General features: G+C 33.4%; 1 protein-coding gene across 2 annotated transcripts in view; it reads right to left on the minus strand.

Annotated features, from left to right (window-relative positions):
- Positions 1 to 151: 151 nt before the first annotated feature.
- The window catches only part of LOC120346689 (von Willebrand factor A domain-containing protein 8-like), a 31,425-nt gene continuing 4,567 nt past the window's right edge, over positions 152 to 27,009 (minus strand). Inside the window, exons 3-41 of one of the 2 annotated variants that reach the window (XM_039416493.2) lie at positions 26,307 to 26,443; positions 25,818 to 25,928; positions 24,905 to 25,072; positions 24,547 to 24,711; positions 24,060 to 24,224; positions 23,377 to 23,475; positions 22,684 to 22,830; positions 19,593 to 19,730; positions 18,857 to 19,095; positions 18,218 to 18,331; positions 17,764 to 17,932; positions 17,014 to 17,228; positions 16,519 to 16,625; positions 15,731 to 15,924; positions 15,280 to 15,356; positions 14,646 to 14,857; positions 14,107 to 14,244; positions 12,991 to 13,196; positions 12,206 to 12,357; positions 10,740 to 10,836; positions 10,057 to 10,198; positions 9,462 to 9,661; positions 8,905 to 9,107; positions 8,179 to 8,304; positions 7,571 to 7,650; positions 6,966 to 7,120; positions 6,465 to 6,645; positions 5,935 to 6,016; positions 5,460 to 5,567; positions 4,582 to 4,681; positions 3,811 to 3,993; positions 3,516 to 3,598; positions 3,017 to 3,125; positions 2,802 to 2,927; positions 2,418 to 2,485; positions 2,210 to 2,300; positions 1,781 to 1,951; positions 1,231 to 1,397; positions 152 to 414 (exon numbers count right to left, since the gene is read on the minus strand). In XM_039416493.2, coding sequence (XP_039272427.2) covers positions 306 to 414; positions 1,231 to 1,397; positions 1,781 to 1,951; positions 2,210 to 2,300; positions 2,418 to 2,485; positions 2,802 to 2,927; positions 3,017 to 3,125; positions 3,516 to 3,598; positions 3,811 to 3,993; positions 4,582 to 4,681; positions 5,460 to 5,567; positions 5,935 to 6,016; positions 6,465 to 6,645; positions 6,966 to 7,120; positions 7,571 to 7,650; positions 8,179 to 8,304; positions 8,905 to 9,107; positions 9,462 to 9,661; positions 10,057 to 10,198; positions 10,740 to 10,836; positions 12,206 to 12,357; positions 12,991 to 13,196; positions 14,107 to 14,244; positions 14,646 to 14,857; positions 15,280 to 15,356; positions 15,731 to 15,924; positions 16,519 to 16,625; positions 17,014 to 17,228; positions 17,764 to 17,932; positions 18,218 to 18,331; positions 18,857 to 19,095; positions 19,593 to 19,730; positions 22,684 to 22,830; positions 23,377 to 23,475; positions 24,060 to 24,224; positions 24,547 to 24,711; positions 24,905 to 25,072; positions 25,818 to 25,928; positions 26,307 to 26,443 — 5,534 coding nt within the window. In that variant the 3' untranslated portion in view covers positions 152 to 305. Of the gene's footprint in view, positions 415 to 1,230; positions 1,398 to 1,780; positions 1,952 to 2,209; positions 2,301 to 2,417; positions 2,486 to 2,801; positions 2,928 to 3,016; positions 3,126 to 3,515; positions 3,599 to 3,810; positions 3,994 to 4,581; positions 4,682 to 5,459; positions 5,568 to 5,934; positions 6,017 to 6,464; positions 6,646 to 6,965; positions 7,121 to 7,552; positions 7,651 to 8,178; positions 8,305 to 8,904; positions 9,108 to 9,461; positions 9,662 to 10,056; positions 10,199 to 10,739; positions 10,837 to 12,205; positions 12,358 to 12,990; positions 13,197 to 14,106; positions 14,245 to 14,645; positions 14,858 to 15,279; positions 15,357 to 15,730; positions 15,925 to 16,518; positions 16,626 to 17,013; positions 17,229 to 17,763; positions 17,933 to 18,217; positions 18,332 to 18,856; positions 19,096 to 19,592; positions 19,731 to 22,683; positions 22,831 to 23,376; positions 23,476 to 24,059; positions 24,225 to 24,546; positions 24,712 to 24,904; positions 25,073 to 25,817; positions 25,929 to 26,306; positions 26,444 to 27,009 lie in introns of both variants that reach the window. The other variant, XM_039416492.2, reaches the window with a different exon arrangement.

Here is a 27,009-nt window from a genome sequence, read left to right on the forward strand (position 1 = left end):
AAGAGGCTGAAGCCCACAATACGATTAAGCTGCCTCGCTGCCTTTCCCTGGGATAAATATGGAAATCCTGCATAAACAAGCATCTTGTTAAGGTGAAAGATTCAACCTATGTAACACTATGCAAGTGCAAATCATTTTCAGCCAACTACAAGTTTGGAATTCGGGTTTATTCGAGCTCATTCGAGTGTATATATATATATAATATAAGTAGTTTAATTTAAAAACTCATGATTAAATAAACCACAATTTTATTATTGATTGCATTTAACACTGATTCTAATTAAAGAACTTCAATATGTAAATTATTATCTGGTACTGAGTAGAGTTGATGTAAATATCTGCTGCATGATCTGAGGTATATTTTTGGTATCCATGCACACAAATGAGCGACCTGCTGGCAGTTGTTTCTTCAACCTGATAAACAAAACAGATATTGGTATATGAAAAATTCGTCAGGAAGGGGAACTTTTATTAAATTAATAGGGATATTTTATACCACTACATGCTTCATTCCTACTGGAAAACCTACTCCAAAAATGAGTAGATTGCGGTAACAAAATCGAATAGGATTTTTGGTACTCCTGAAGTATGCGTACCAAGATGGCGGACACCGGAATGTAGTATGTGTACACGATTAGGGTTAGGCCATAATTTCATTCCAATTTCCCTTATTTTAGCTTTATTATGATTTCATGAAATAGCGAAGTGACTCCCGTAGTATTTATACCTAAAATTATGGCCTAAACCTAACCTGGTACACATACTACATTCCTGTGTCTACCATCTTGGTACGCATACTTCAGGCGCGCCGGATTTTTTATATTGATAATGTTTGTGCGGAGTGATCGCCTAGCAGGTTAAAGCGTTAGACTTAGCTGTGTTGACATCCCTGATTACAGCTGTCGGGTTTAAACGCCATGCCACCAGCTCACACAGGGTGAAATAAATTAGATAGGGATTGCATAACCACACATTCTTCCAAATAATAATAGCTCCTCACATACCGGTGGAAGCTAGTACAGGGTATTGTTCAGAGTGAAAGGCGCAAATAAGCGTTGTATCGAAAATTCAACAAGACAGTTCAAATCATATAGGAATCGATCGACCAGTTAAGATCAGGATCTTTGTTTCTAACACCATGTGATGTATTTGCGTGTTTTTAAAAAACCTGAGAAGTTGCCTGATTGAGTTATTAAAATATCCATCTTATATGTCAATGTACTTAAATACCTTTCAGCTTGATCACCGAGTGAACCAATAAATATTGCAAATGCATTGACTTCTTCATCACGAGTTAGTGCTTCTGTAAACCTTGTTGGTCGTATTCCATATCTATCCAAATTTGCATCGCTCAATATTATGACAAAATATTCATCTGCCTCTTCATTTTTAACGGACTTGATAAATAAAAACATAGCATGAAAATACTATCAAACAAAATCAGACTTTTGTACAAAAGAATTTATAAATATCTTTTTTGCAAACATATGATAAGAATTTGTAGATTTTTTTTGTCGATGCTTGCTTTCCATGTAGCAAAGGTTAGTAAACATAAAAAAAAACTATATGTTGCGTTGCTGTAGACACAAAAACATCGGAGCTACTATCGGAGTGTAGGAAAACTTCTAGCAAACAAAGCATTGGAATGCATGAACCAATACAGAAAATGAAAGATAACAAAAATTATGAAACAACCTAAGTGAAACTGCATTCTTTTAATGATTCCAAATTTTTGATAGAGGAAAGACAATTTAAAAAAAAAGTTCGCTACATAACAAACCTTGATAGCAAATTCTGTTGCTTCAAGTGTGTGGTCTCCGCTCATGCAGAACTGTGCATGAGCATGCATTGTTTTCATCACTTTCAGTCGTTCCTTGTTGTTTGTTGGAGGTTTTTCAGCATTCGCCAGTTCAATTTCATACCCATCACCAGAATGTCCCCAAATATCATACTAGAAAAAAATACGAAGGAACTTCCTAATAATTGCTTGGGAACACGATAATTTTACCGCGGTGGCCTCCAACCTCGCTCAGACTGTAATAAATTGAGTAGGTCGAAAGGGAATGGTTTCGGTTTATAATGACATAACAAATTCCTGTTTTGTGTTGTAGAAAACTACAATATAAATCACAATAGAGCGAAAATAGGCAATACAATGTTAAACTTTATAACTACCGCTAGTAGTAATTACAAGGCAATAACGGATTACCTTAAATTTTTCTTTATAGCCTTCCAGACCTTCCATCACCATACACACTGCTTCCATTGATCTTTCCAGTCTGTTATCAAGGCCGTTGAACCTTTGCAAAACAGGATAAAAAATGATTCAACTCAAAAATGGGCCTCATGATTTGAATGTTATACATCAATGCCTAATTGTCAGTAAAATACCTTGCATAACATCAACTTTTACTTACCTATACATACTTCCACTGACATCAACAACAATTCTCAACCTTTTTGGCTTTTGTTGAGGCGTTCCAGGCTATAAAAAATTATTTTTAATTTAAGAACATTTTTATATTTGTCATAAGAGAGAAAAAAATAGCAGACCATGTTTTTATGTATTATAATATAACACACAAGAAATCCAGATAGGATAATGATAATTTCATCACACAAAATAGCAGAACATCCTCTTGTTTAGTTAACAACTAAGGTAGAGTATGGGATATCCGACCAAATAAACACTGCATATTGATATGCGATTGATCAGTAGGCTTGTTTTTACTTTTCATGTAGCATATAAGAAGAAAAATTCAAACAAGAGAATTATATACTTTCATTTTATAACAACTTACCTCTGGTTCTTGATCTGCTCTTCGTTTATAAATATTTTTTTCTCCAGTTAAACCTTCAATTAACTTCATGTCATCCAGTTCTCCAGTCATTTGATGACGTTGCCACTGGCGTTCTTTGCCTTTTGCCTGTACAAAAATATTTTTATATCAGTTTAAGCTTTATTCGATAATATTCTTCATCAATTCAGAATATTGCAATACCAATGTCAACATACCTGAAGACTGTCAAGAATAATACGAAGAGATTTCACTTGTCGTCTGACAGAAGATGAAAAAGATTCATACATGTGAGCATCATACTCACTCATGTTGATTTCTCTCAACCTAAGTAGAGTGAAAATAGTGTAAGATAAAGAACTTAATAAAATAGGATATGAGAAACAGTGCAGTTAAATATTTTCCTATATATACACAGTCATTACCAGAGCTCAGATCAAGTGTATGGTATTCGAAGAATATTTTGTAGATGGTTCAAATTTCTTAGAAGTTCAAATGCTGATTGTGCAGGAATACAATAACTTATAGGCAATAAAAAGAATAACAAAATACTCTATAATGAACAACATGGCGTCAATGAGACTATATATAAAATGTAACATAGTTTGTGAACCTTAACTTTTATTACTGATCATTCCCACAAACGCCATTTTCGCTGAAGTTTCTTTTTCAATAAGTAAGAACACTTGACAATAATTCAATAAAGAAATTGAATACCTTGCTTGGAATGCTTTTTGGGCCATTTCTCTTGCAGCCTTTTTTACATGTTCTGGAACAGCTTCTTTTTCCCAGTCTGGTATCTAAGAATGGAGAATACAAGTTTCAAAAATAAGCCAAATTTAAATTTGTATAATTTGACATAAATTAGCGTATATTTTCAATGGAAAATGAAAACAAAAAACTTGTTCTACTTCTGCAAATAAATTTGCAAAGGTGTTGAAAAAAGTACTTTATAAGCGTGACTTATGCATGACAACAATAGACTAAATAAAAGTTGATAAAACAAGCAAACCTGAGTAACATCATGTCCAGCATCCAATCTATAGGGTCCACCTTTACCACCTAGTCCTGCGGTATCTCGACCACCAGTTCCACCAGCCCACATATTACCACCAACATGAGGTTCATTTTTAGAATCAACTTTTCCATGCTTTGGTGCTGTCACATCTTTACCACTTTCTCTTTCAGATGTTATCTGTCATTTTATACAGTTTTATTACAATGCAGTATACCGGTGGTTGGCACACCGTTATAATGGTGTTAGCAATACATTTGCCATTTCACCTTTAAATTACCCTGCATGGGTTTGAATAATGTGGGGAATAATTATGTGCAAGAGGATTACTGGACTTCTTGCCACCTTGAGTGCTTAAGGCTTTCTTCCACAATGAATTAGCCAGTGCATCTAAATCAAATGACTGGTAACCAGACGAGAGGCTGTGATATCTTATGATGAAGCCATATTATGGACTTTACTCTTTCCTTTTCTTATGTGAATCCCATCCTTTATCCACAAATTATTCATCTCTGTAAAATTCTAAAAGTACTACTAGAGATAACCAAAATATATATTCAGAATAAATATCTTCAAATATTAAATATTCTAATTACCGTAGATAACATTCATAAAAAACATGCGCAAATGGATTTTCAACTATAGAAATCAAATTTGATAATGAAAAAAAAAAAATTCAAGTTGTCTGTCTTTCCAATTTACATTGAATCAGAGAAATAAATTTAATAAATTTAATTGTTGCTTTATTACAAGATTCAGAAAAAATACCTGCATGTGTGAATTATCTGCATCAGCACCAATCATTGCTATCCATTCAGCTAATGAATCTGACAATGCCATCAATTCAGTTTCCCATTCTCGAACACATCTGACAATAAATATGAAGAAAAAAATCTTCAATTTTACATTACATAACAGACCATTATATGCAGGTATTGACCTCAGCATATAACCACACACAATAGTAAAATTGACTTATTCATAACAACATTCATGCATCTGAAACTGTTTTATATCTTTCGATACAAACAAGCTTTATAAAGTTAACTGCTTCAATGTATAGAGCCATGGGCGGACGGACGATTATCGTTATCACTTTTTTGAACAAGAGAGCGATTTTCACATATATGGACACAGCCAAAGCGAAGTAAGGATAAGGATAAGATTTACATATTTATCCCGGGGAAGAGGAAAGAGGTTCAGCAATCCTCCCTCACATAACCATCACCGCATGGGATTCGAACCTGCGAATCCCACGCAAAGTAATCAGAAGTGCGGTGGCGAGCGTATTCCTAACGCTTAGCACGATGGGCGACACCGCCGCGCTTAGTAGTACAAGTATGCAGTCTTTCACAGTACCAGTATCGCAGTCTTCCCGACCACCAGATAGTAACGATCGCGAAACCACCACAAGGTGCGCAATTATTTAATTTTGATGACATCATCACACACAACAAAAATAAATTCCATGAAGCCCACTGAAATTTGAAAAAAAAATAAAAGTATTAGCCTTCTAGCAAGACAATTGGTCAAGTGGTTAAAGAGAAAAACGATTTTTTTCACAAAAAAATTACAACAAGAATTCTAACAACAACATAAAAACAAAACGATCCGTATGTCCACTTTGTGTCTAAAAATAAACTCACCCAGCTGTATCCACAGAATAGACAATATTTCCAGAACCAGATGTCAAAACCAGTCCACTATCTGATATTGATTTCTGCCAGGATACATATGGTGACGTGTAGACAGGACTAAATAAGAAATTGTAAAAAAGAAATAAACGATAATACAATAAACAATTTGTCTGGAATTTTTGATTTTTTTTTTCAATTTCAAAAATACATTAACATAAATGTTGTCCTAGTTGGATTCAAATCCAAGTTTAATCCAAATCCAAGATTTTGATACTTGAGTTACGCTAACAATGCCAAAAATAAATCTCTCTATTTACCTAGTTAGACATGCACAACTGATGAGAAGCACATATGGTAATATAGTTTAGCCAGAGCTTCAAATCCCTGTGTAACCATGCCTAATGGTAGCAATCACTCATTATTCATATTTAGTCTACAATCATTGTACAAATCATTAAATTATTCCATATTATCAAAACCTTACTTTTGAACAGGAAGATAAAATAATTTGTGATTTTTCACATCTGCAATTTCCAAGCAATTTGCAGCATTTTCTGGTCTGTTATCTAAAGAAAAACATTACAAAGTATAATTTTGTTTTTATATAAATTTGATTATATAATTTTAGCATGTGTGATATAAGTTTTCCATCGACCAAAAAGATTTATGAAATTGCCAATTTCTCCAATAATCATGTCCCTGGCCATGCATGTATGCGATATTGTGATAACTTTCCTATGCCAAGGGATAAATCTCAAACTCTAATCTTAGTTTAAAATTAATTAAATAAAAGGTATTAAACCAAACATATTTAGGTGTGACAAATTTAAATAAATAAAAAAAATAATTATGATTGCTCATATTCAATAGATCTATTCGTCTTAAATAAAACTATGTGTGTAGTAATTTGTACCTTACGGCTGACTAATCTCAAATATTATGAAATGAATTGCAGTAAAGTATGAAAAAACATACATGAGTTGCAACTGTTACTGAAATGAATAGACAATTTACCATCTTTGAATGCTCCATCCGGTGTATCTTTAGTTGGCATTATTCTGATGACTTGTCCAATTTCTGGCAACACCACACAGCTGGATGGCGGTAGAGTTCGGGGTGGGGAAGAAAACAAATTCCTACTTTGTTCTGGAATCACCAATTCTCCTCTGGGAAATGAGTGAACTTCACTAGGTGCCTGGAATTTTTTTATATTGTTTGTTATAAAACGGCACAAAATATTAATTTGGTAATGCCAAGATATACAGGGTATTCATAAAGTCTTGTTAACAATTTCAATTTTGATATGAAGTGAGTTCTCAATATTTTTTTAACCTGGTTTGTCTTATTTCAATCAGTGTTCATTTGAGTACTTTTACTTCATATAATGCACCTGCACTGGCCAACAAACTATAAATGGTATGGATAAATTTCCTTTGCAATTTAAAAAAATGGAGACTTTATGAATACTCTTCATGTTATCTCGGCATTCACAGCACAAAAAATGACAAGACAAACCTCCAAATCAGGAAAACCCAAAACACAATGTGCAAAATTATGTTTATCAACAATTAATCGATTCGGTGATGATACGGACTGTTGCAAAACTTCAGTAAGAGATTCTGAACTCATATCTTCACAACTTGTAGCAAGAAGTTCCTCCTGGGTTATCTCTGTCAAATATAATATCACATACACATACCATATTACAAATCACAAAAATACAAATACAGTTGGATCAATGATAAATCTACCATCAGCCCTCCATATCTATGCCTCAATGGACAAGGCAATGCCAAAAACAGACAGCTTATATAGACACCTTTAGAACCATATTTGGGCAAAATAGCTTCTAGTGTTGATAAATTGTCTATCAGGGAATGTGACTTTCTGCTTCATTGTATCGAATTTACTGTACAATTATTTTTACTTACTAACTTTAAATAATCATTAATTTCGGTTTTTGATTAATTTTTAACTTGACAATTCAATTGTGTTCGGATTTTGAAATAAAATAGATACAAAATACATTTTTACTTGATATTGGCGCATGGTGCATGAAAGAAGTTTTAAAATTATATTAATATTTGAAAGCAGAAAACAACCTGTGTAATTGCCCCAACCTTTGCTAACTCCTTCCTCCTCCAATGTTTTTAATTTGGATGGTAGAATATCTTCGTCAGATCCAGTCAGTAAGAATTTCCTATTCAAAAGACATCAATGTTACAAAATAAAGTTTAATAGTATCCAACAGATCTTTCATACATCAACAATTTTCAAAATTTTCTAAACATTAGAATAGCGGCCCAGGTCAGGAATTTAAAAAATTACCATCATTTACCAGATGTACTTATTCAGTGGGTAAAGCACTGTAGGATAATGATAACTCGATCAAATCACTCAAACATGACCTCGAAAAAGTTTAAACATCAATTAAACACATCACACAGTAGCTTGATGGTGATCTTGTTGCTTATGTGAGCAAGTGATTGATACTCATGGCTCACATCCTGCTAGCATTATTATTACCTCTTATATGACCATTGAAGCATTTTGTTTTGTTTTGTTTTTCGACTAGAAAATAGCACAAATATAAATAATGTTCTGCCTGGAAGTATCTACTGTACCAATTGAAATTAGGTTATACTTTAGGAATAGCTGAGAATTATTGGTATTAAGTGGAATGCCAAACAGCAATTCATCCTAATTTCCTATTTCTGTTATTTATTACCTGTTAGTCTCAGCTTCAATCATCAGCCACTTGTTGTGAGAAGTCATATGAAATCCACCAATGAAGAATGGTACATCGTACCTATGAACTTGTCCTTCAATCAGATCTACATGATAAAGCTTTTGTCTGTAAAAATTTGCATCAACTAATTAACTTGAGTCAATATATATAAATTTGTTTTTACTTTTTATTTCAATTTATCACTCTTGTTGTTTCGGAGAGTAGGATAATATTGATGATTCAAGACAATTTTGCTCGGCAACTCACCAATGTCGAGAAGATTTGATTCATTAATTAGAATTGGTGTCAAAACACCTTTTTCAATTGTTTGGGGTGACTTGTCATATAGTGATATAAAATGAATTACACAAATTCGACTGTATCAAAGATAATTTCGAGTCTTTTATAAAGAATTTTTTTTTAGTAAATTTAACCGATTAGATTCAATCACATTGAAATTGAAAAAATCATATATGCCTGGTTGCAGCAATAACTTAAAATAGGTTGATAGAAAATAAATGTTGTCAATACATGAATAAATTCCAGTTTAATTTGATTTAACATAAGATATAAATTCAACAGTTCACATTCAAGTGTCAGGTTGATTTATAATTATCCATTTTTCATGTCGGTTTGGAAATTTACTATAGCGACTTGGAATCAACTCAACTCGAAGGACCTGTGATTGCTCGGGTTAAGGAACTGGCATCTAACAGTGTCACTTACCCATTCAATTGATAGAAAACAACAGATCCAAATTCATTACTGTGATCAGAACACATTTTATAAGAAGCTGGTGCGGATGATGCAGAAGACGACGTTCGAAACAAATTAGAAACTGATCCGATTCCTAACTGACGATCTAATCCAGGTATTACCAATCGTCTGACAGATCCTGAGTCTGTATCGACCACCAAGACAATATTTGTCTACAAATTCAAATATGAAAGTTTATAATAAATTTTACAGCGAATCATCAAAGAGGTTGCGTCAAAAAATCGAACATTTTTTTGATTCAAATCGAATCGAATATTTTTCTCAAATCGAACCGAATAATGGAATAATGCAAAGGTGGTCGATAGGCTTTAACCGCTTTCCGAGAAGGGCAATGACAACAAAACCATTACCACTGCCCATGGCATATATTTCCTGAACTCTTGTGCCTAAATTTTTCAAAAATATCAGATTTTAAATTCAATTTTCTCTATGCTTTCGCCACACATTTTCCATTATAAAAAGTAATGACCCATTAGCTTAGTGTTATTATACATTTTCAATATCACCTTTTCTTCAAACAAAACTACTTGTCCTCGGAGAGGATTTCCTAGTGGTGCAATTCTGATGATAGATTGGAATGATGGACCAGCATTTGGGAAAACATCGAACAAATCCATATATTTGATATGAGAAGATCCATGTTGATGAGAGTAAAGTGCAGGAGAATTCACAACAGCAACATGTACTTGATCATTACTGGTGGGATCTAGACAAGACAAGACGAATTGTATCAAAGTGGAACACACTATACGTTTTATATAGTGCTTAGTATTTGTTGTGGTAGAGTAAGCGCTCCTTGTAAGTTTCATGTCATCAAAAATTTTTTTAACAAAATTAATAGATATTGGTAAAACTCTCCACTCATCAAAATATAGGACTTTACATTATAAAATATAAAAATTTACATTATCTCAATAGCAAGAATTTTTTTTATTTAATTAGTAATTTGGAATTGACTTTTTAAATTCACATAATCATGATTTCAATCTAATATGGAGAATTTTTCTGAAAAACAGAAAATAGTTTTTTACATCATTTTCCTATAAACAATACCTAAAACTGACTTCAGAATTAACATATGAAACCAATTCTTTCTCTCACCTTTAGTGATAGCAATATCACTGATAATGGAAACCTGTGAAAGGTTAGGAATCTGCCAATGTGCTCTTTGTTCTGTAAAAGTGAGAGCTCGATCTTCGATTCTTTCCAATTCATAATTTTGGACATTCAGGTAGATGGGTCCCTGTACACCGAGAATGCAATTGGAATAATTTTGAAACATAGTAAGTTGAATATATCACAGTGGGCGAGTTTTTTTCATGACAACTCTCACAAAAAAATAAACTGTCCTAAGATATCTAATGTCAGAAACTGTGTATAAGTTGATATGGTTACTACATTATTCCACAGGATGTAGATTAAAATTTTAACTTGGTATATCCGATACTTGAGAAGTCTCATTCAATGGCAGAATATATTGACTGTATTATATTATACCTGGATTTCAAAATGGGACGATACTTATACTAAGCTTCAAGATTCCATTAATGACTACATGATCAGCAAAGTAAGACAGTGGAATCTAATAAGAGTTATACATTTGAGGATCTTGAGGTGCGAACCCGACACATCTGTGCATATATCACTTCTGACTAGTCGGCGCCCCAGAAGTATGTGCACTAAGATGGCACACAACCTGATAACCCTAACCTGGTACACATACTATGTTCAGGATGTGCGCCATCTTGGTGCACATACTTCGAGAGTACCCACAAGTCTCCTACCTTAATTTCAGGTCGTAAAACTTCAGGTTTGCATATTTTCTTTCCTTCATTCATAAGAGTCCAATATCCAGATAATTTTGGTGGTGGAATAGGAAGGCTTAAATTAAATGAGACACTAGTTAGCCCAGCAATAACAGTCTTGCACAATTGCACAAAACTACATTCCTATTAACAGTTACTCGGAGACAGGTAGGGATCTCTGTGGTTGAAAAGATTACCAGAGTAGCAATGTTATGCCCAGGATTTTATTGGAAGTGGGGAATCAAAAATTCAAAACAAGAGAAATTGTAGTTACAGACAAGAGCTTGATGTAAATCAAGCAAAGTTCATTGAAAGATAAAGAAATTTTTCGCCATGACTGATTTACGTGAAATTTACTCTAGAAGGTCTTAATGTAAATTTCATACAGCGAATTTCCAATAATCATAATTACCCTGAATCCTTGCCCCAAAAATGGCAAGTGTTTTAAAAAAAACATAAATCTATTGCATTCATGGCCATTGCTCCATCCCCAGTATGCTATTGCCTATGACACAAGCTACAAATTAGACAATTAGTGCTCGTCACTTTCTCACCAAACTAAGGGAATAGCGGAATCTAGGAAAATCTTCCCTGGTGATTAATAATCATGTAATATCAATAATTAACACATTCAAACATCCTACATTGAGTGTAACTAAAATTTTCTAACTTCTCAGCACATTCATCCTGAACCATCTTCCTTTCTCAATATTTGAAATAACGCGAGGCAGAATAATAATTGTATATTTTATTGCAAATTTATAATTATTTTATTCATTTTCAAAATTAAAAAATAAAATAGGAAGAGGTTCAGTATGAATTCGCTTGCAACAAATAAAAATTGAAAACTAATTGAACAAAACAGAATTGTACATGTTTGTCAGTTTCTGTCTTAAATAAATATAAAGGGTGTTCATAAAGTCTCAAAACATTTTAAATTGTGACGGGAATTGATTGATACCATATATAGTCTGCTGGTCCCTACAAATATAAATCAAGTAAAAGAACCTGAAGAAATACTGATTAAAATTAAAAAAAACTAGGTTAAGATATATTGAGACTGACTTTATAGCATAATTAAATTTGTAACAGGACCTGATGAACACTCTGTATATTGATCAAATTGATCGCTCATATACTAGCCAAGTTGAAGCCAAAATATGTATTACTAGTGATGTACTACTCCAAAATACAAAAATGAGTCAGGGATTTCGAGTAGCTTTCAGAAAAAAGAGACAAGTAAAAGTAATCATATTGTCATGATAGATAGCAACAAATTAGAAAAAATTATGTCGTCATTCAAGAATAAATACGTTATATATAAATTCAACATGGTCAAAAAAAAATTCTAAACATGATGTCATCACAAAATGACGCTTGCGATAACAGCTATGAATTGTTGAATTTGTGACAGTTTTACTAAGAAAAACCATAATCTATCTCACTGGTTAGACAAGTTGACATTCTGTGGTCGAGCTCCAATAGGAATTCCGTGTTTATGCATGACTGATTCTACTTGTTCACGAGTCTCTGTAGAGTACGCATCAAAATCAAATACATTTCGCACCACACTTGCAAGACCTTCTTTCGGAAATTCCTTTGAAAAAATAAAACAAAGGTAATACAATAAAACTATCCACTGGTAATTTCAGTTTAACCGAACCTAAATCTCATGATTAGGAACACAGAACCTTGGACCTATTTGACACGAAGAGGACCTATGGACCGTTTTGTTATTATGTTGTTGCTGTGAAAGAAATCGCTTTTCTCTTCAACTACTGGACCAATTGATTTAAAATTTCCAGCTGAAGCTTGTTGTTGTCGATAGAAGGCTGCTACTTTTATTTACTTCAAAAATAGCTGTGGGCTCGATGTGATTCATTTTTCAAAGTTTCAAAGTTTGGTCTGATATCATCAAAATTAAAAATTGTACGCCACGCTTCAATGATCACATCTCAGCGATCTGGTGTTAAGACTACCGGTAAATGTGAAAGATTTGATATCACTTTGTTTTGGCTTTTATGTCCGAAGAAGCAAAGAAAGCCTAATATCCACACAGTTATACAAATAATGACTACATTTTGTTTAGTTTCACGATAAACCAAAATCAACTACAAAAGTTAGTGGAATGTTTATAGGGGGGGAAGGAAGGTATAGCACCAGGTCTGACATTATATCCCTATTTTTTTTAATATGAAAATCAAAAAATAAATTAAAAATAAATTCGTACCTGCAAATGCTTAACAATATTGACAACTTCTCTTGTCGAGTAAGGATAAGAAATTAGTCCTTGATCAGCCATGTCTCTTAATTCTCCGAACGAAGCAACTAATTTTTTTAAAATATGTACCGGAACATCTTCTCCATATTGTTGTAACATTTTTAATTCTGATTCAACACTCGGGTTATCAACAGCATGACAACTGAACACATCACCTGTGTAAATAAAAAAATTCTGATTAAAATATCACTATCATTTATATTCTAGAGCCACGCCACCACAGAAGAATTTTGTCGTATTTGAGGATGGATTTTTCTTTGTATTTGCCATAATAATACTAATATTCTTTGCTTCTTTATTATTACTACAATACTAATTTATGCACACATCATAAACTACTTAAACTGTGAAAAACCAGGAGTGCGAGCTGTGCATAACACTAGCTAACATTCTACTTATGCATAGTGAGGGAGGAAGAAAGCATGAAGAGTTCCGAAACAGGCGAAGGGAGGATTTAACAAAAAATGTTGGGGACCTTTGTGATAGAGTTTCATGAATAAAAATAGACCAACAAACTATCGAACATTAACATCACAAATAAAATTGAACAGGACTAAATAATGAGCCACTAGCACTGCCAATTGTTAAAGCAGAACCGTTTGTAGATAAGTTCAAATCTTTCGGATATACATTCATCAAATTCAAACCATAATTTTTAAACAGAGTGGATGAAATTGCACTGCAAGATGCAAATATGAACCCTGCCAATTTGCTGCACCATAACACTCCAAAACAGTTTGTGGTTCTTTAACACAATTGATTTGATTGCAAGGGTAGGAAATGTAAAGTAGCGAAAAGCTTATAAAATATAAAGGAGAGAGTATCATGAAAACTGCAGCAGCCTTAGATATGAGGTGAATGTAGTGACGGGATGAAGTTTTCAAACTATGACTGTCCTATGGTTGAAAAACCATCCACTTCACTATATTCCCCCTAGGGTGTGAAATAGGTGCAATATTATGTATCAACGAAGTATATTCTATTACAACTGAACATCCGCATTAAAAAGTGTGGTAATAAAGAGTATAAAATCATTATGCGGAATAAGTGACATTTTGAACTAACCCATAGCTGCAAAGAAGTCATTTCCAAGAAAAGGAAATCCAGGTCGATTTGCCAAAACAAACATTCGGAAATCAGGATGCATAATGATGACATCTTCATTCTTATGATATTCAAGCAAGTTCTCCAATTCCCTTTCATCTGTAAAATAACAAGTAGGTTGTCTTCACAGAAAGACAAAATTATATAATATAATTTACCACTTTAAGTGTTAAGACAAACAGTTAAAAAATAAAAAGGTACATCTAAAGAATATAATACATCAGATGATTGATTTTTTCAAATCTCTCCATTTTAGCGAGCAAGAAATATTACTTAGAAATGTGCTTTACTACCACCAATATACAATGGCCCTAGACCACAATCAAATACTGCAAATGGTTGATCAAATTAATCAAATTTCCACCTCATTATTATGATATATAATTGCTATAGAATTTCAACAAAATGCTCAAGCTTTTGTGTCGCAATACAACGCCACAGTGCATATGAAGCTTGTATTGTTTTTTGTGAATCAGTGAGTAAAAGTAATCTTTACAGACCAGACACAATTTTTCTTCCATCAGCCAAAGTTGCTCTTCCACTTTCAAGTAAATTTTTCAGAACACAAGTAACATGGGTTGGTGCTTTATCTGCTTCATCAACAACAAGAGCATGTCCCAACCTAACAGCCCGAACTAATGGAGAATCTTCATATACAATTGTGCCATCTCTTACCGTCGGTTGAACAGTTAAACTTTGAACAGTTGTATCTCTGTCAAATATTAATATATAATATAAGGTAAGTAAAAGATGCTCACAGAAATCAATTTTGATGCAAAACTGTTTAACGATCTATACTTTTAACATATCTTAAGCCAGTCTATTGCAGAACTAATTTTCGATTACTGCTACTACAATAAAATCTCCTCTGAAGAGGAAACAATCATTGAGGTATTGGAGTTATACCTTAACTTAACTTTAGAAAAAACTGACAATTATGTAGCAAAATCACGTAAACGAGATAATGATCGCACTTATGCCTGAAAATCTGTCCGATTGACTGATTATTCAACTTCAATTGTTACACCATCGTTGACATGTTGATGATGGTTTTAGCTGATGTCAAGTTTATACAAAATATCTGTAATAGATGTTGAGAAATAAGGTTCTTATGAATAAGTAAGACTAACTTACCTATGTAATTGAAGATATTCTCTTGGTTTATTCAACAAATGTAAAAATCTATCAACAATCTTATTTTTACCGACACCCTGAAATAGAAATGATATTTTGAAATCAAGGACAAATTGCATCCTTTTCCAATTAAAAAAGTAAATAACACAATATCGCATCAAAATAGATCCATTCACACATAATTTAATTTCAAGTTAGAATCCTAGAAAATATTCTAATATGCCGATCCATGACTAATTAGAACACACTAAATAAATCTACTTCTCGAAAATTACTTATTTTCGACATGAAATCTTGTAATGTACTACTATTCTTACTGCAGTGCTATTTTATTTGTATTCAGAATCAGAGAAAACTAGAATGGCGTATACTTTTTGCCAATAAAACATCTATAGCATGACTCTGAAGAAGGTAAATTTTCTCTACGAATACAAATTCGAAAGCCTTTTACCTGATTTCCCACAAGTAATATATGCTCTCCCAATATATAATCTTGTAGCATGTCTTGCATAACAGATAAATGTTGGGCATTATCATAAAAGATAATATCTGGTACTTTGGCAGTTGACGATCCACTCTCGTGTGTTTCTTTGTACACTGGAGCTACAGTCTCTCCAATTCGAAGATTTCCATCCTTTATTTCACCTTCAGAAGAGTAAAAATAATGAATTGACACGTAAATGGATGAAATAGAAGAGTTTTCGTTATATCATAGTCTAACTTCTTCAGACAAAACAAGATATTACTTACCGGTAATCAATCATAATTAATTTATATCTTGTTTTGTCCGAGGTTAGATTATAATCTAAAAAAAATTTTCGAATATAATTACCGGTACTATTTCAAAAAAGACGTAATGGTATTCCTATTTATTGCTTTAATATTATCTCGTTCAAGCATCCTTGTGTCAACGGCTACATACGAATCCGAAGTAGGAAGTAAGGACATATTGTTCAATATACAATATCCTAGTACAACCTGCATGATTTTGCTTAATTAAACAAATATAACAAATCATAGCTGGTCATTACCAATAAATTACAACTGAAATTAGACTATTTACTTGAACTGTTATTTGACAACATTTCAATGAACAAGCAATAAATTTTTACAGCTTTCAAACCCAAACTATATTTCACTAAAGAACTAAGAAAGGCTAATGATATAGTGTAGGAATAATAAGTATCAGTGGAATTCAATATTACCGGTAGATTATTATAATAGAGAATTTGCACATACAAGATATATCATCCAAGCTTAATTCTGCAATATTGAATCCTTCACTTGGTAATTTACTCTTCTGTAAAGCATCACAAAGAGCTGTTCTGGCAAGTTGAGGCAAAAACCTGAAAAGCAAATAAGGTAGCACAATTAGGATCATTAGAATTTACCCAATTTTCATGGATATGTTTCTGGACTTGATGGTGAAGGAAGCCGTAACTGACCAGCAATTACATGAACCACCCTACGGCGGTGAGAAGTCCAGCGAACCTCTCGCACATACCATCCCCGCATGGATTCGAACCTGCGAACCCATGCAGAGTAATCAAGAGGTGCGAGGGCAAGGGTATTTCCTAAGGCTTAGCACGGTGTGCCACACTGCCGCGCCAATATATCTAAAATCAGCAAAATATTTCACCAATATATCTAAAATCAGTAAAATGTTTCATGCACAATGATAGGAGTCATAGGACTATGCTGCTGTGCAACTGCAATAGATCATTTTATGCAAACCTGGACAGACAAGCTTTGTGAACAGCATCAGATATAATTTTCTTATCAGAATCACCAGAAACTTTCAAGAACTTTTTCAATCTTCTTGAAATTCGAAGCAACTGACGTGTTGAGAGTGAACTTGCTATAGATTGTATGTTTGTGTCAGATGAATTTCGTAAATGATGACACAATTCTAAAAGACCTGATATTTGCATATTTGCAGCACTGGGTACCTGAAAAAAGAAAATGAAAAATATTCCGAAAACAGGACAGGACTCGAGGAAAATAGTAAAGCTAAATAATTGACTGTAGTGTTCAAGCAGTAAATGAGATAGTTACTGAAGGTGTAAGTCTGATAAGGTCAGATAACACAATTTTTTTTTTAATTTCCACTCACAAGTCCAATTGCCTGCCAAACAAGACGATTGGCTTCTACTTTTTCGGTACTCTCTTAGTATGTGTACCAGGTTAAAGTTAGGCCATAATTTTATTCCAATTTTCCTTATTTTAGTTCTATTACGTGTTCGGGGACTAACTAAGTGACTCCCGTAGTATTTATACCTGAAATCATGGCTCTAACCTAGTTCACCTACTAGGTTCCGGTGTCTGCCATTTTTGGTTCACATAGTACGGGTGCATGGGTGTAACATTTTTTCTCCTAAATTTTCTATTACGAAATGTATCCCACAATGTAAAAGCACAACCAAGACATATATTTTTTAAAACAATATAATGAAAATAAAACTTGAGAAAAAAAAAAATTCCCACCATTTCTTGAATAATTTCCATTTCATGTTTTGTGCTCAATGGTGGCATCTTGTGATAAAGGAACAATGTCAACATTTCTGGGTTCAACCATTGCTGATTAGGTGATCCAGCCTTGGGAGGTTCAGCAAGTGCAATAATTCGAAAAGAAGGATGAATTCGTAGCATTCCACTAAAAAATAACAAAGTTTGTGTTGTTTTCAGCTTAATAAAATTAGAGATGGAATAAAATACACAGGAATTGGCATGGAACATGTACAGTCAATATTAAATTACATAGCACACAACTAACTACACATAATACAACTTGTAGAAAAAATGTAAAAATCTGCATGGGTGTTATGGATATGGATGAAGACAGGTGACTTAGGCACAAAGAGTGTTTTTGAAGTCATAACATAGACAAAACAATTTTTATTAAAATATTGTAAAAAATGATATTTGAAATATTGAATACCTATCTCTCATTTCATTCTCTGTTAATTCAAGTGTATTTTTCATATCATCATATTTATCATGCTGTATTAACCTAGTACCATCATGAAGTGTGAGCTCTCTATCATGAACCAACCTGCAAAACAATGTAAATTAATACATACCAAAGTGGTCAACTCAGCCATAAACTGAAAAATACTTTCCTTATCAACCAGTAAAATAATTTATTTTATTGAGATGCTTATGAATAAACATGCCCATGATTATGCTAGTCATTTCACTTAGGTAATCTTATCTGATGATAAAAAAAATTAAGACAAATTTCCATTTGCAAATCATAATTGATAAGCTTACATATTCAACACAAAGAACTCTAAAATGAGAGAGAGGATTGTCTATGGATATACAATCTTAAATTTTTCCTTAAAACACAGAACAATTTTGAATAATCAGAAAATTTTAAGAAATAAAAGATATTTTATTGTTATTTCACTAGGTATTGACCTTCTCTGTGATTGAGATGAACATTTCTACCTTTGATTTATTTATAATAGGAAGCCTAAGATTTGTTTTCGCATCATAACATTTGAAAATTGACAATACAAATAAACTGAGCCATTATATACTAAAAACTAGATTGTTTCTTGAATCCGCAGCATACCTCTGAAGAACAGAAAGTGTTCCTGGATTAACTCTATGCAATCCATCTAAAACCGCAATTCTTCCATCTAATGCAGCTTCAACAAGAGGAGCATATCGCCACACAGTATCACCATTTGGTGACGTATATCTCTGCTGGAGTAAATCTCTTGCTGTCATGTCTTGATACATCAGTACTGGCTCAGTGAGATAACCAAGCATATTGGCAAATTGTTTCACAAGTGTTGTTTTCCCACAGCCCTGTGGAAATACAAAAATTCATTTGTACAAAATTAAAATGCCCTGAATAAGCTTAAATATAAAAACAAAATTGCTAATTCCCAAGTTATGAAAAGATTCTGTCACTTAGGGTGAATCAAAATGAAAATTGAGTATTTCATTCTCTTATTGGTCATATTAATGATCCAAATTTTCTAAGAAACTTAAAAGGCATTATGTTTACTCAGTGTTCTCAGGAGACTTGCATATGCCAACATATTTGTTAACAACGTTTGATTTTCGCTGAGTTATAACTGGAGTGAGTCAAAAATTTTATGACCACGACTCATGAGTCAAATTTTTCCGAACCCGAATGAGTTGATTCCTAATCTGCCAAGACTCCACATCCCTGGAGCATATTACGGATAACATGGCAAAGAATAGCCTCGTCACTGGTTAGCACTCTGAGTTGAGTATATTATATTCAATATATTGTAGCCTATTTACTATATAGAATCATCTTTTTAATGTATAATAACCTTTCCACCAATGATACAAAAATCCATGGTTGAATGTGTCAATACAACATCAGCAAGTAGTTGTCTGTGATAATCAGTCATAACAAATTCTTTATTTTCAAAATTAGTTTTCTCGTTCATTTGTTTTCCACATGGCACCTAGAAATAACAATCAAACTGATAAAGAAGAACTTTAGTAAACAGTTGATTAAAGTAAAGTGTGCATAATCACTGCTCCTTTCTCTCTGCTTTTGTGTTAGTGCAGCTAGGAAGAAATTCTGTTGTTTTCGGGAAAGATATACAAAAATACCAATTGGTATTCAGTGTGATTTTACTAATACTGATTAGCTATATAGTATTATTGAAACACATATTTTATGTACATATAAACTATTCAAATCGTGCAAAAACCGTGTAACACTAGCTAAGGATCCTTCAAGATTAAAAAAATAAATGGCAAAATCAAAGAAAAATAAACAGATACAAAATAGGCAAAGGGGGAACATATGAAAAAAGGTTGGGAAACACTGTGGTTGTCAGTGGATCAGTATGCACTGAGTGCAAAGATGCTGTAGCAAGAAACAAGAAATCACAATATTTGTGAAAGTGTGATATAAGCAGTGGTGGGATTCAAATTTTTTGCTAGCCGGTTCAATCACAAAAGTGATCTTTTTCAGCTTTTTTGGTTCTGTTGCAAAAAGTCATGTTTTTTTTTCAGTAATACTAACCGGTTCGCTGTTCTCATAAAATTCTGTGAGACGGTTCACCACTGGATATAAGGCATTTGTAACACTCAAGATTTTGTATACTAATAATAATCAGAAATATGTGCATGGATAATAGAAAATCAAATGATAACAAGAGAGCGATGCTCAAATATATGGACACGAAGACCAATCGAAGTGGTACGGGTATACAATCTGTCACAGTAGACTGCCGGTACCACAGTCTTTACAACCTTGCCTGGCAACTAGAGCTCGACCGATATCACTTTTTGGCACCGATACCGATATATCGGCCAACTAGTGACCGATAACCGATATCGACATACCGATATCTACAACCTGAACCCGCAGTAAATACAAATAGAAAGAAAAATTCAGTTTCAGTCAATCAAAAGTTTATGTTGAAAAATAAAGCAGTCCTACAGAGTGCTTGCATCATCGATAAAAGTTTCACAGCAAATAATAAGAACACACATTAATGCACAATACAGAAGGCAATGTTTGAAAAAACCAAGCACAAAAGAAAAATGGCAGTCAGTAAAAAGCTTATAGAAGTCCATTTTGATCCATACAGTAGTAGGTTTGCACGTAATTTACGGAATTACGTAATTTTTTCGAGTTACGGGAGGGAAGTTACAAATTACGTAGGAAAGTCGTAATTATTGGTCGAGCGCTTCCGCGTATGAAAGGTGCTCCTTCAAAGCAGTCAATTCCGTCGATTATAAAAAGTGAGAGTTTAACAAGTAGAAGAAGTTAGAGTTCCGATATTCGCAGCCGTTTTTCTCTCTCTTGTTACGCAGGTGGGGGAAGGCATGACGCGTTGCCACCCCGTTTGAGCGTTTGGTTTCACGGTCAAAATGATATTATTATGAGCGTTATCACCATAACGCAATTAAGACCGACAGACTTTTTTGTTTTCACGATTTGGTATCTTTTTTATTCGGCGCTGATAATGATAAATAAGAATGTGTGATAGTTGATTGTAATTCCGGAAGGCGTATTTTTCTTTCTCTCCGTGAAACAGACATGAGACGAATTTACCGCCGCTATGGGCTCTCAAAAGGAGAGAAGGCTACTTTCTTTCACTTTCTCAATCACTTTTATTAGTACAAATCACAGCGCATTAAAAAACAAAAAAACAAAATAGAACTTATTAGCATTAATTTACAACGAGTTACAGGTAAGAATTTACCGCCAGCTAAATAATTATTATTTGATCTAAATTTATCGCAAATAATGTTATAACTTTTAGGCCGCGAAATGATTTGATATAAAATGAAGCTTGGTAATCAGAATATCGTCAATAATTCAGCATCAATAATTATTATAAAATGCTAACTATGTAGAAAAGTCGGATAATGTAAAAAACGGAGAAATAACAAGTCTTCGTCGCGAGGCAAGCGCAGGTATAATCAAACGAGAGAATACGCTCGTCGTTGATTAATAACTTAGAAACCCGACATTTTTATTCAATACGAAAGTCGATTTTAAAAAGGCAACTATCGTTTCATAAATATCCGTAATAAATGTCGGTAATGATAAAATTGATCGCATAAAATTGGGACGGTTAATTTGCGAAGGTGATAAAGGAAAATTAATGCCAGCACAAAAGATAAAAATCAGAATAAATTTAATTTGAATCCACTCCTTGGTATTTGTCTTTAACATCTGTCGCCGGCGTATAGTACTGTCGGTAATATGAAAACCAAGCTTCGATGTCCCATTCGGAAAAGAAGTGGATTCAAATGGTCTTATGATAGGTTTAAATGTGTGAAAAAATATCGCAATTATGGGTCATTACGTAATCGATTTTGCCACAATTACGGAATTACGTGCAAGCCTAGAGGGAACGCAAGATATTCGAAGGCGAGGATTTTGCACCGCACGAAAAGATAAAAGAGAGAGAGAAATATAGAAGAGAACTCTGTTCATTGAAAGGCAAAATGAGAGAAGCGAAAAAAAGAAAACGCTCGGCCGCAGATATTTCCCGGGGAAAAAGACTCATTTTTTAGAACGTGGAAAAGCGACTAACGCTGATATATATCGGCCGGTTGGGCCGATATGATATATCGGCAAACACGCAATATCGGCCCGATATATCGGTTGGCCGATATATCGGTCGAGCTCTACTGGCAACTAACACGAAACTGCCGCAAAGTGCGCAATTTTTTAATTTTGATGACATGATCGCACATAAAAAAGCAGACAGATATTTTTGAAAATAAATAAAAGTAACAGCCTTCTTGCGATAAATACAATCTTTACCCACTAAAAAGTTCAAAGCAAAAGAATGACAAACAAGATCAACAACAACACCAACATAATAACAAAAGGATCCATATGTACACTTCTTGCCTAATAATCGAATATTTCCTTCTTTCTAATACCTTCAATTGAGAATTGGATGAACCAAGATCCAAAGTTACGTTCCCAAAAGATCCATTGGTGTTTGAATCTTCTTGTCCATTGTTCAACTGGACTGATGTTATGTTCATGATAGAATCATCTTTTTCCGTTTCTTTGATTTCAAATTTCTGAAAAATGTGATCAGAGTAATGAATCAAGAATTAACATCAAGCCAGATATGGAAAAAGTATAATGACCAGACACTATTAAAGCTGGCCTTATTAAGTAAAGTCAAACAAAAATTTAAATATATTTAAAAACCGAACGCACTATCATAAAAATTATTTGCTTATGGAAGAAGTGAGGCATATTTAGTTGACAAATAGCCAAATTGTAGAAAAAGGGTTGTGAAGTTGAGAATTGTTTTATGGTTGCTCAAAATAAGATTTTGTATTATTTTGAAATGGCAATAAAGTGAATGTGTGAATGTGAATAAGAAATGCTTTGTGGCCGAGAATTGAAATACCAAAATTATAAGAATGTTTCAGGACCAATTTACACTAAAGCGGTCAAACAAATTTTCACATTGTTTAAAAGAGTGAAATGGTATAATAGGCAATTGTCCAATCAAAAGAATATCTAAACTAATTCACAACTAAAATCATCCTGTGACTTTAACTGTAATCCTCTATTTAAAAAATTGCATGGAAGGTTGGACCTTGAATGTGACTTACAGAATAAGCATCTGAGACAGACTGTTGTCCTTCCTTGTTAAGTAAGATATCATAAGGATATAAACGTGAAAATAGTCCCAACAATGGATAATCTTTAGCCTGAAAAATACGACAAATGAATAAATAAATCAAACCTTAACAATAAAAAAGAGGAAGGCTATATAAGACTTACTCGAACAATTAGTATTTCAACTTAGTTATAAACAGATATGATTTTTGATATTGAGATAACTGATAGAAAAATAATCTTGAATATCTGCTACAATTGAGCATAAATCGATATCATTTATTATGGTAAGATAAAGTCTGATTGAAAGCATCAAATACTAGTTATATTATTAAGTTTAGATAAAAAAAGCAATGTTTTGCAAAGATAGGCAGATCATTTTACAGAGAAACCGAAGATTCAATTCAGACCCATTGCAGAATATATGTTTGATATTTCATTTTTTAAAAGATTATTTTAAATTGTATTCAGAATTCTAAATTATTTGGTTTTAGCCATATCTGAGTATAGCTTAGCCCTAGACCTAGTCCATAATGACAGATGATTGGAAAAAGTCCATTTCTGAAAAATGTGACATAATCTACTTTGGCTTTACCATGAAGATAAGCAAACACCAACATTTATGTAAGGAGGAAGAAAAAAAAACTTTTACTTCAATATATTAGGTGAGACCCACCTTGTCTAAAATTTTCACAGCATGTACGAGATTCTCTAGTGGGAAGTCAGGCAGACCAAGACTTGCAGATTCCTGAGTAGCAAGAGTATTAGCACAGGAGAGAATTTGTGCTAATATATTCGATTCAACATTTGGAGCATGCTCATATAAAACATCAAGTTGATCCTGTTAAAACAAAACAGATAAACATTATTTTGAACTTTGGTAGGTGCGATAATAATAAACGATGTTGACGATTGACAACTTGACATTAGCAGAACTGAGATGAAACTACAGGATAGAGATCTGGCCTGGGCCATTAGTATCTTTACGTTTTTTTTATATCTCATCTCATCATCATTTTTCAAACCTCATTCGAATTTCTGGCAACGGTCCTGATCCTTGTGTGCAGGCACAGTTCTATTGTGAACTTTTGTTGGATCAATGTTTAACCCATCAGACATCAGGATATATGTCTATAATTATGAAATAATGAAAACCTAAATACCTTGAATGACAGATGATAAATATCTCTTGCTTGAAATCGAGATCTGAGAGGAGGGTCGAGTGGATTTCCTCTATACTTGGGTACTGGTAAACCAAGTGCAATCACTCTGAACTTATCACTCACTCGTACCAACTGCCAACTGTCCATCGATTCTTTACCGAATTGCTACACAAAAATATACAATATTACAAAAAATAAAATTGATGCAGTTAAACTAATCTTTTTGATAATTTAAATAATCAGGATGAAATTGTCAAAACTTTCTTGTCTTTTGGGGTTTACTTTTATTGATGCCCAAAATATCTTGCAAAAGGGTTATATTATTTACTGTAAAAGTCATATATATTATTATCATTACTTCTAGCAATTTGTCATAACGAATGTGATGCATGAGAAAACGTCCATCATCTAGTTGCATTTCTCGATTCTCAAGTAAATTATTCAATGCAGGAAGTACGTTACGCTCGGCTTTCTCAACACCTTCAATGACAAGAACTCTTCCAAGGAGAGCAGCTCTAACAGCACACTGAAATTACAAACAATAAAATTGGTTTTTCCGTTAACTCATTGCAAGGAAATAACATAACAAGTAAGAGTAACCTAATCATATTGAAATTTGTGACAGGTTATTTCAATTGCAGAGCAACATATCGATTACATTAGATTGGTTTCTTGAAAATGTCATGCCATAAATTCACCAAAAATGTGAAGAAAAATAGACAGGAATATTTTGAAAATTATTGGGTTAAGATTTTGCTATTGACCAATAATTACTAGAGCTATATTATGTTCAATCAACCCAAGCTAAAAGAATCACAATGATAAAATCACTAACATTGTAATAACCACACAAAAAAATCCCTTTTTATGAATTTACTTTGAAGCATTACTGAGCAAAATTTCTGTGAATCCTCATTTGACTTGGGCATGGCTAACAATCAACTTATGTTTACAAATATATGATTAATTTTGACAACAATTGTAAGAACGAAGTAACTATACCATTCTCTCTTAAAGCTAGATATAACCAGGGATGGGAAGCTGGAGCTGAAGTCAAGCTTACCACAATAGATTGCCGGTGCCCTGGTCATAACACCACTGCAAGATGATCTACATTGTTTCACCAAGTACAAACACTTACGACTCAATACAAATACTGAACCTGAGGATTCGAATACTGGAAAATTCTAAATACCAGCCACAAAAACTCCCAAATTCAGCAAACTCTTTTCAAACCATAAGCACAATTGATACGCAGCTACAATATTGACCTGATCTATATAGTAGGATGTTCCACTTTTAATTTCTCTTCTTTGCTTTAAATCACTTTCCGTTGTGTCTCTTGAAAGGGCTATGTATTCCACTTCCTTTCTTGTGAGTTCCTACGAATGAAATGTTATAAAAATACTCAATACATGAAACAATCAATGTATCTAAAAGACATTACAGTAACATCTTTGAGCTGAAAATCTTCAGACTGAAAGAATATGAACATGATACTAATACAATGCAATGGGGCATTATATGTTTAACATAAAAGAATTCATACTATTACATGTAAAATGCAGAAATATTAGCGGTGTCTCCAAAATGTCGTGTCCCACTTGTACCACGTGTCCCACTTGACACGTGGTACCAGTGGGACACGTGGTACAAGAGGTACACAACATTTTGGAGACACCCGAAATATTAGTGCAATTTCACAGTAATACAAAGACTGTGTTTGACTGATCTAACATCTAACAAAAAAGCGCACAAACCAGATATTGCATAGTGAGGAAGCGCCGTAGTGGTCCAGGGGGTCCGATAAGAAAAATGTCTTGACCAAGTAAATCCTTTTGTGCCATCCATCTTAAATGTCTGATAGTCGATTGAGGCAATGGATTTCCTGATGGCACTGGAATTATATATAGGAAAAAGAAATTTATTGGTTTATGGAATGTCTATTTTATCTCACAATCAACCTGAAGCGTTTCTGCAAAAGAATAATTTGCTCAAGTACTTACCATTGATGGAAATGATAGATAGACAGGCTTTGGAAAACTACAAATAAACAATAACTTAACTTAGTGAAGTGGGACCTTGATATCAAATTCAGAGTTAGTTTTTGGTATGAAGCAATAACGGTACTGGTACAGTAAAGGTCCTTCTTTTTTTGTCTCAACAATTTTTGCATGTGTCATTCTTAACCATGATCTGATTACATCTTTATAAAAACTATATCATCGTAATGTCACAGTGACGTAAGAAGGCCCATCAAAATATACGAAAATAATACAAAACATGCAGACGATGACCCGAAATTGAGCAAGATATGATCTAATATTAGAGATTTCTGGCGTTAGTCGATAGCATTTGCACAGATACCATTATGAGCGATAACAGCTATAATTTGGTAAGATCTATGACATGATTGTGACGACGCAGTGACATTCAGGTGGGGTTAGGGATGACATATGCAAA

Source organism: Styela clava, chromosome 8 (assembly GCF_964204865.1).
Source record: "Styela clava chromosome 8, kaStyClav1.hap1.2, whole genome shotgun sequence".
NCBI classification, from domain to species: Eukaryota; Metazoa; Chordata; class Ascidiacea; order Stolidobranchia; family Styelidae; genus Styela; species Styela clava.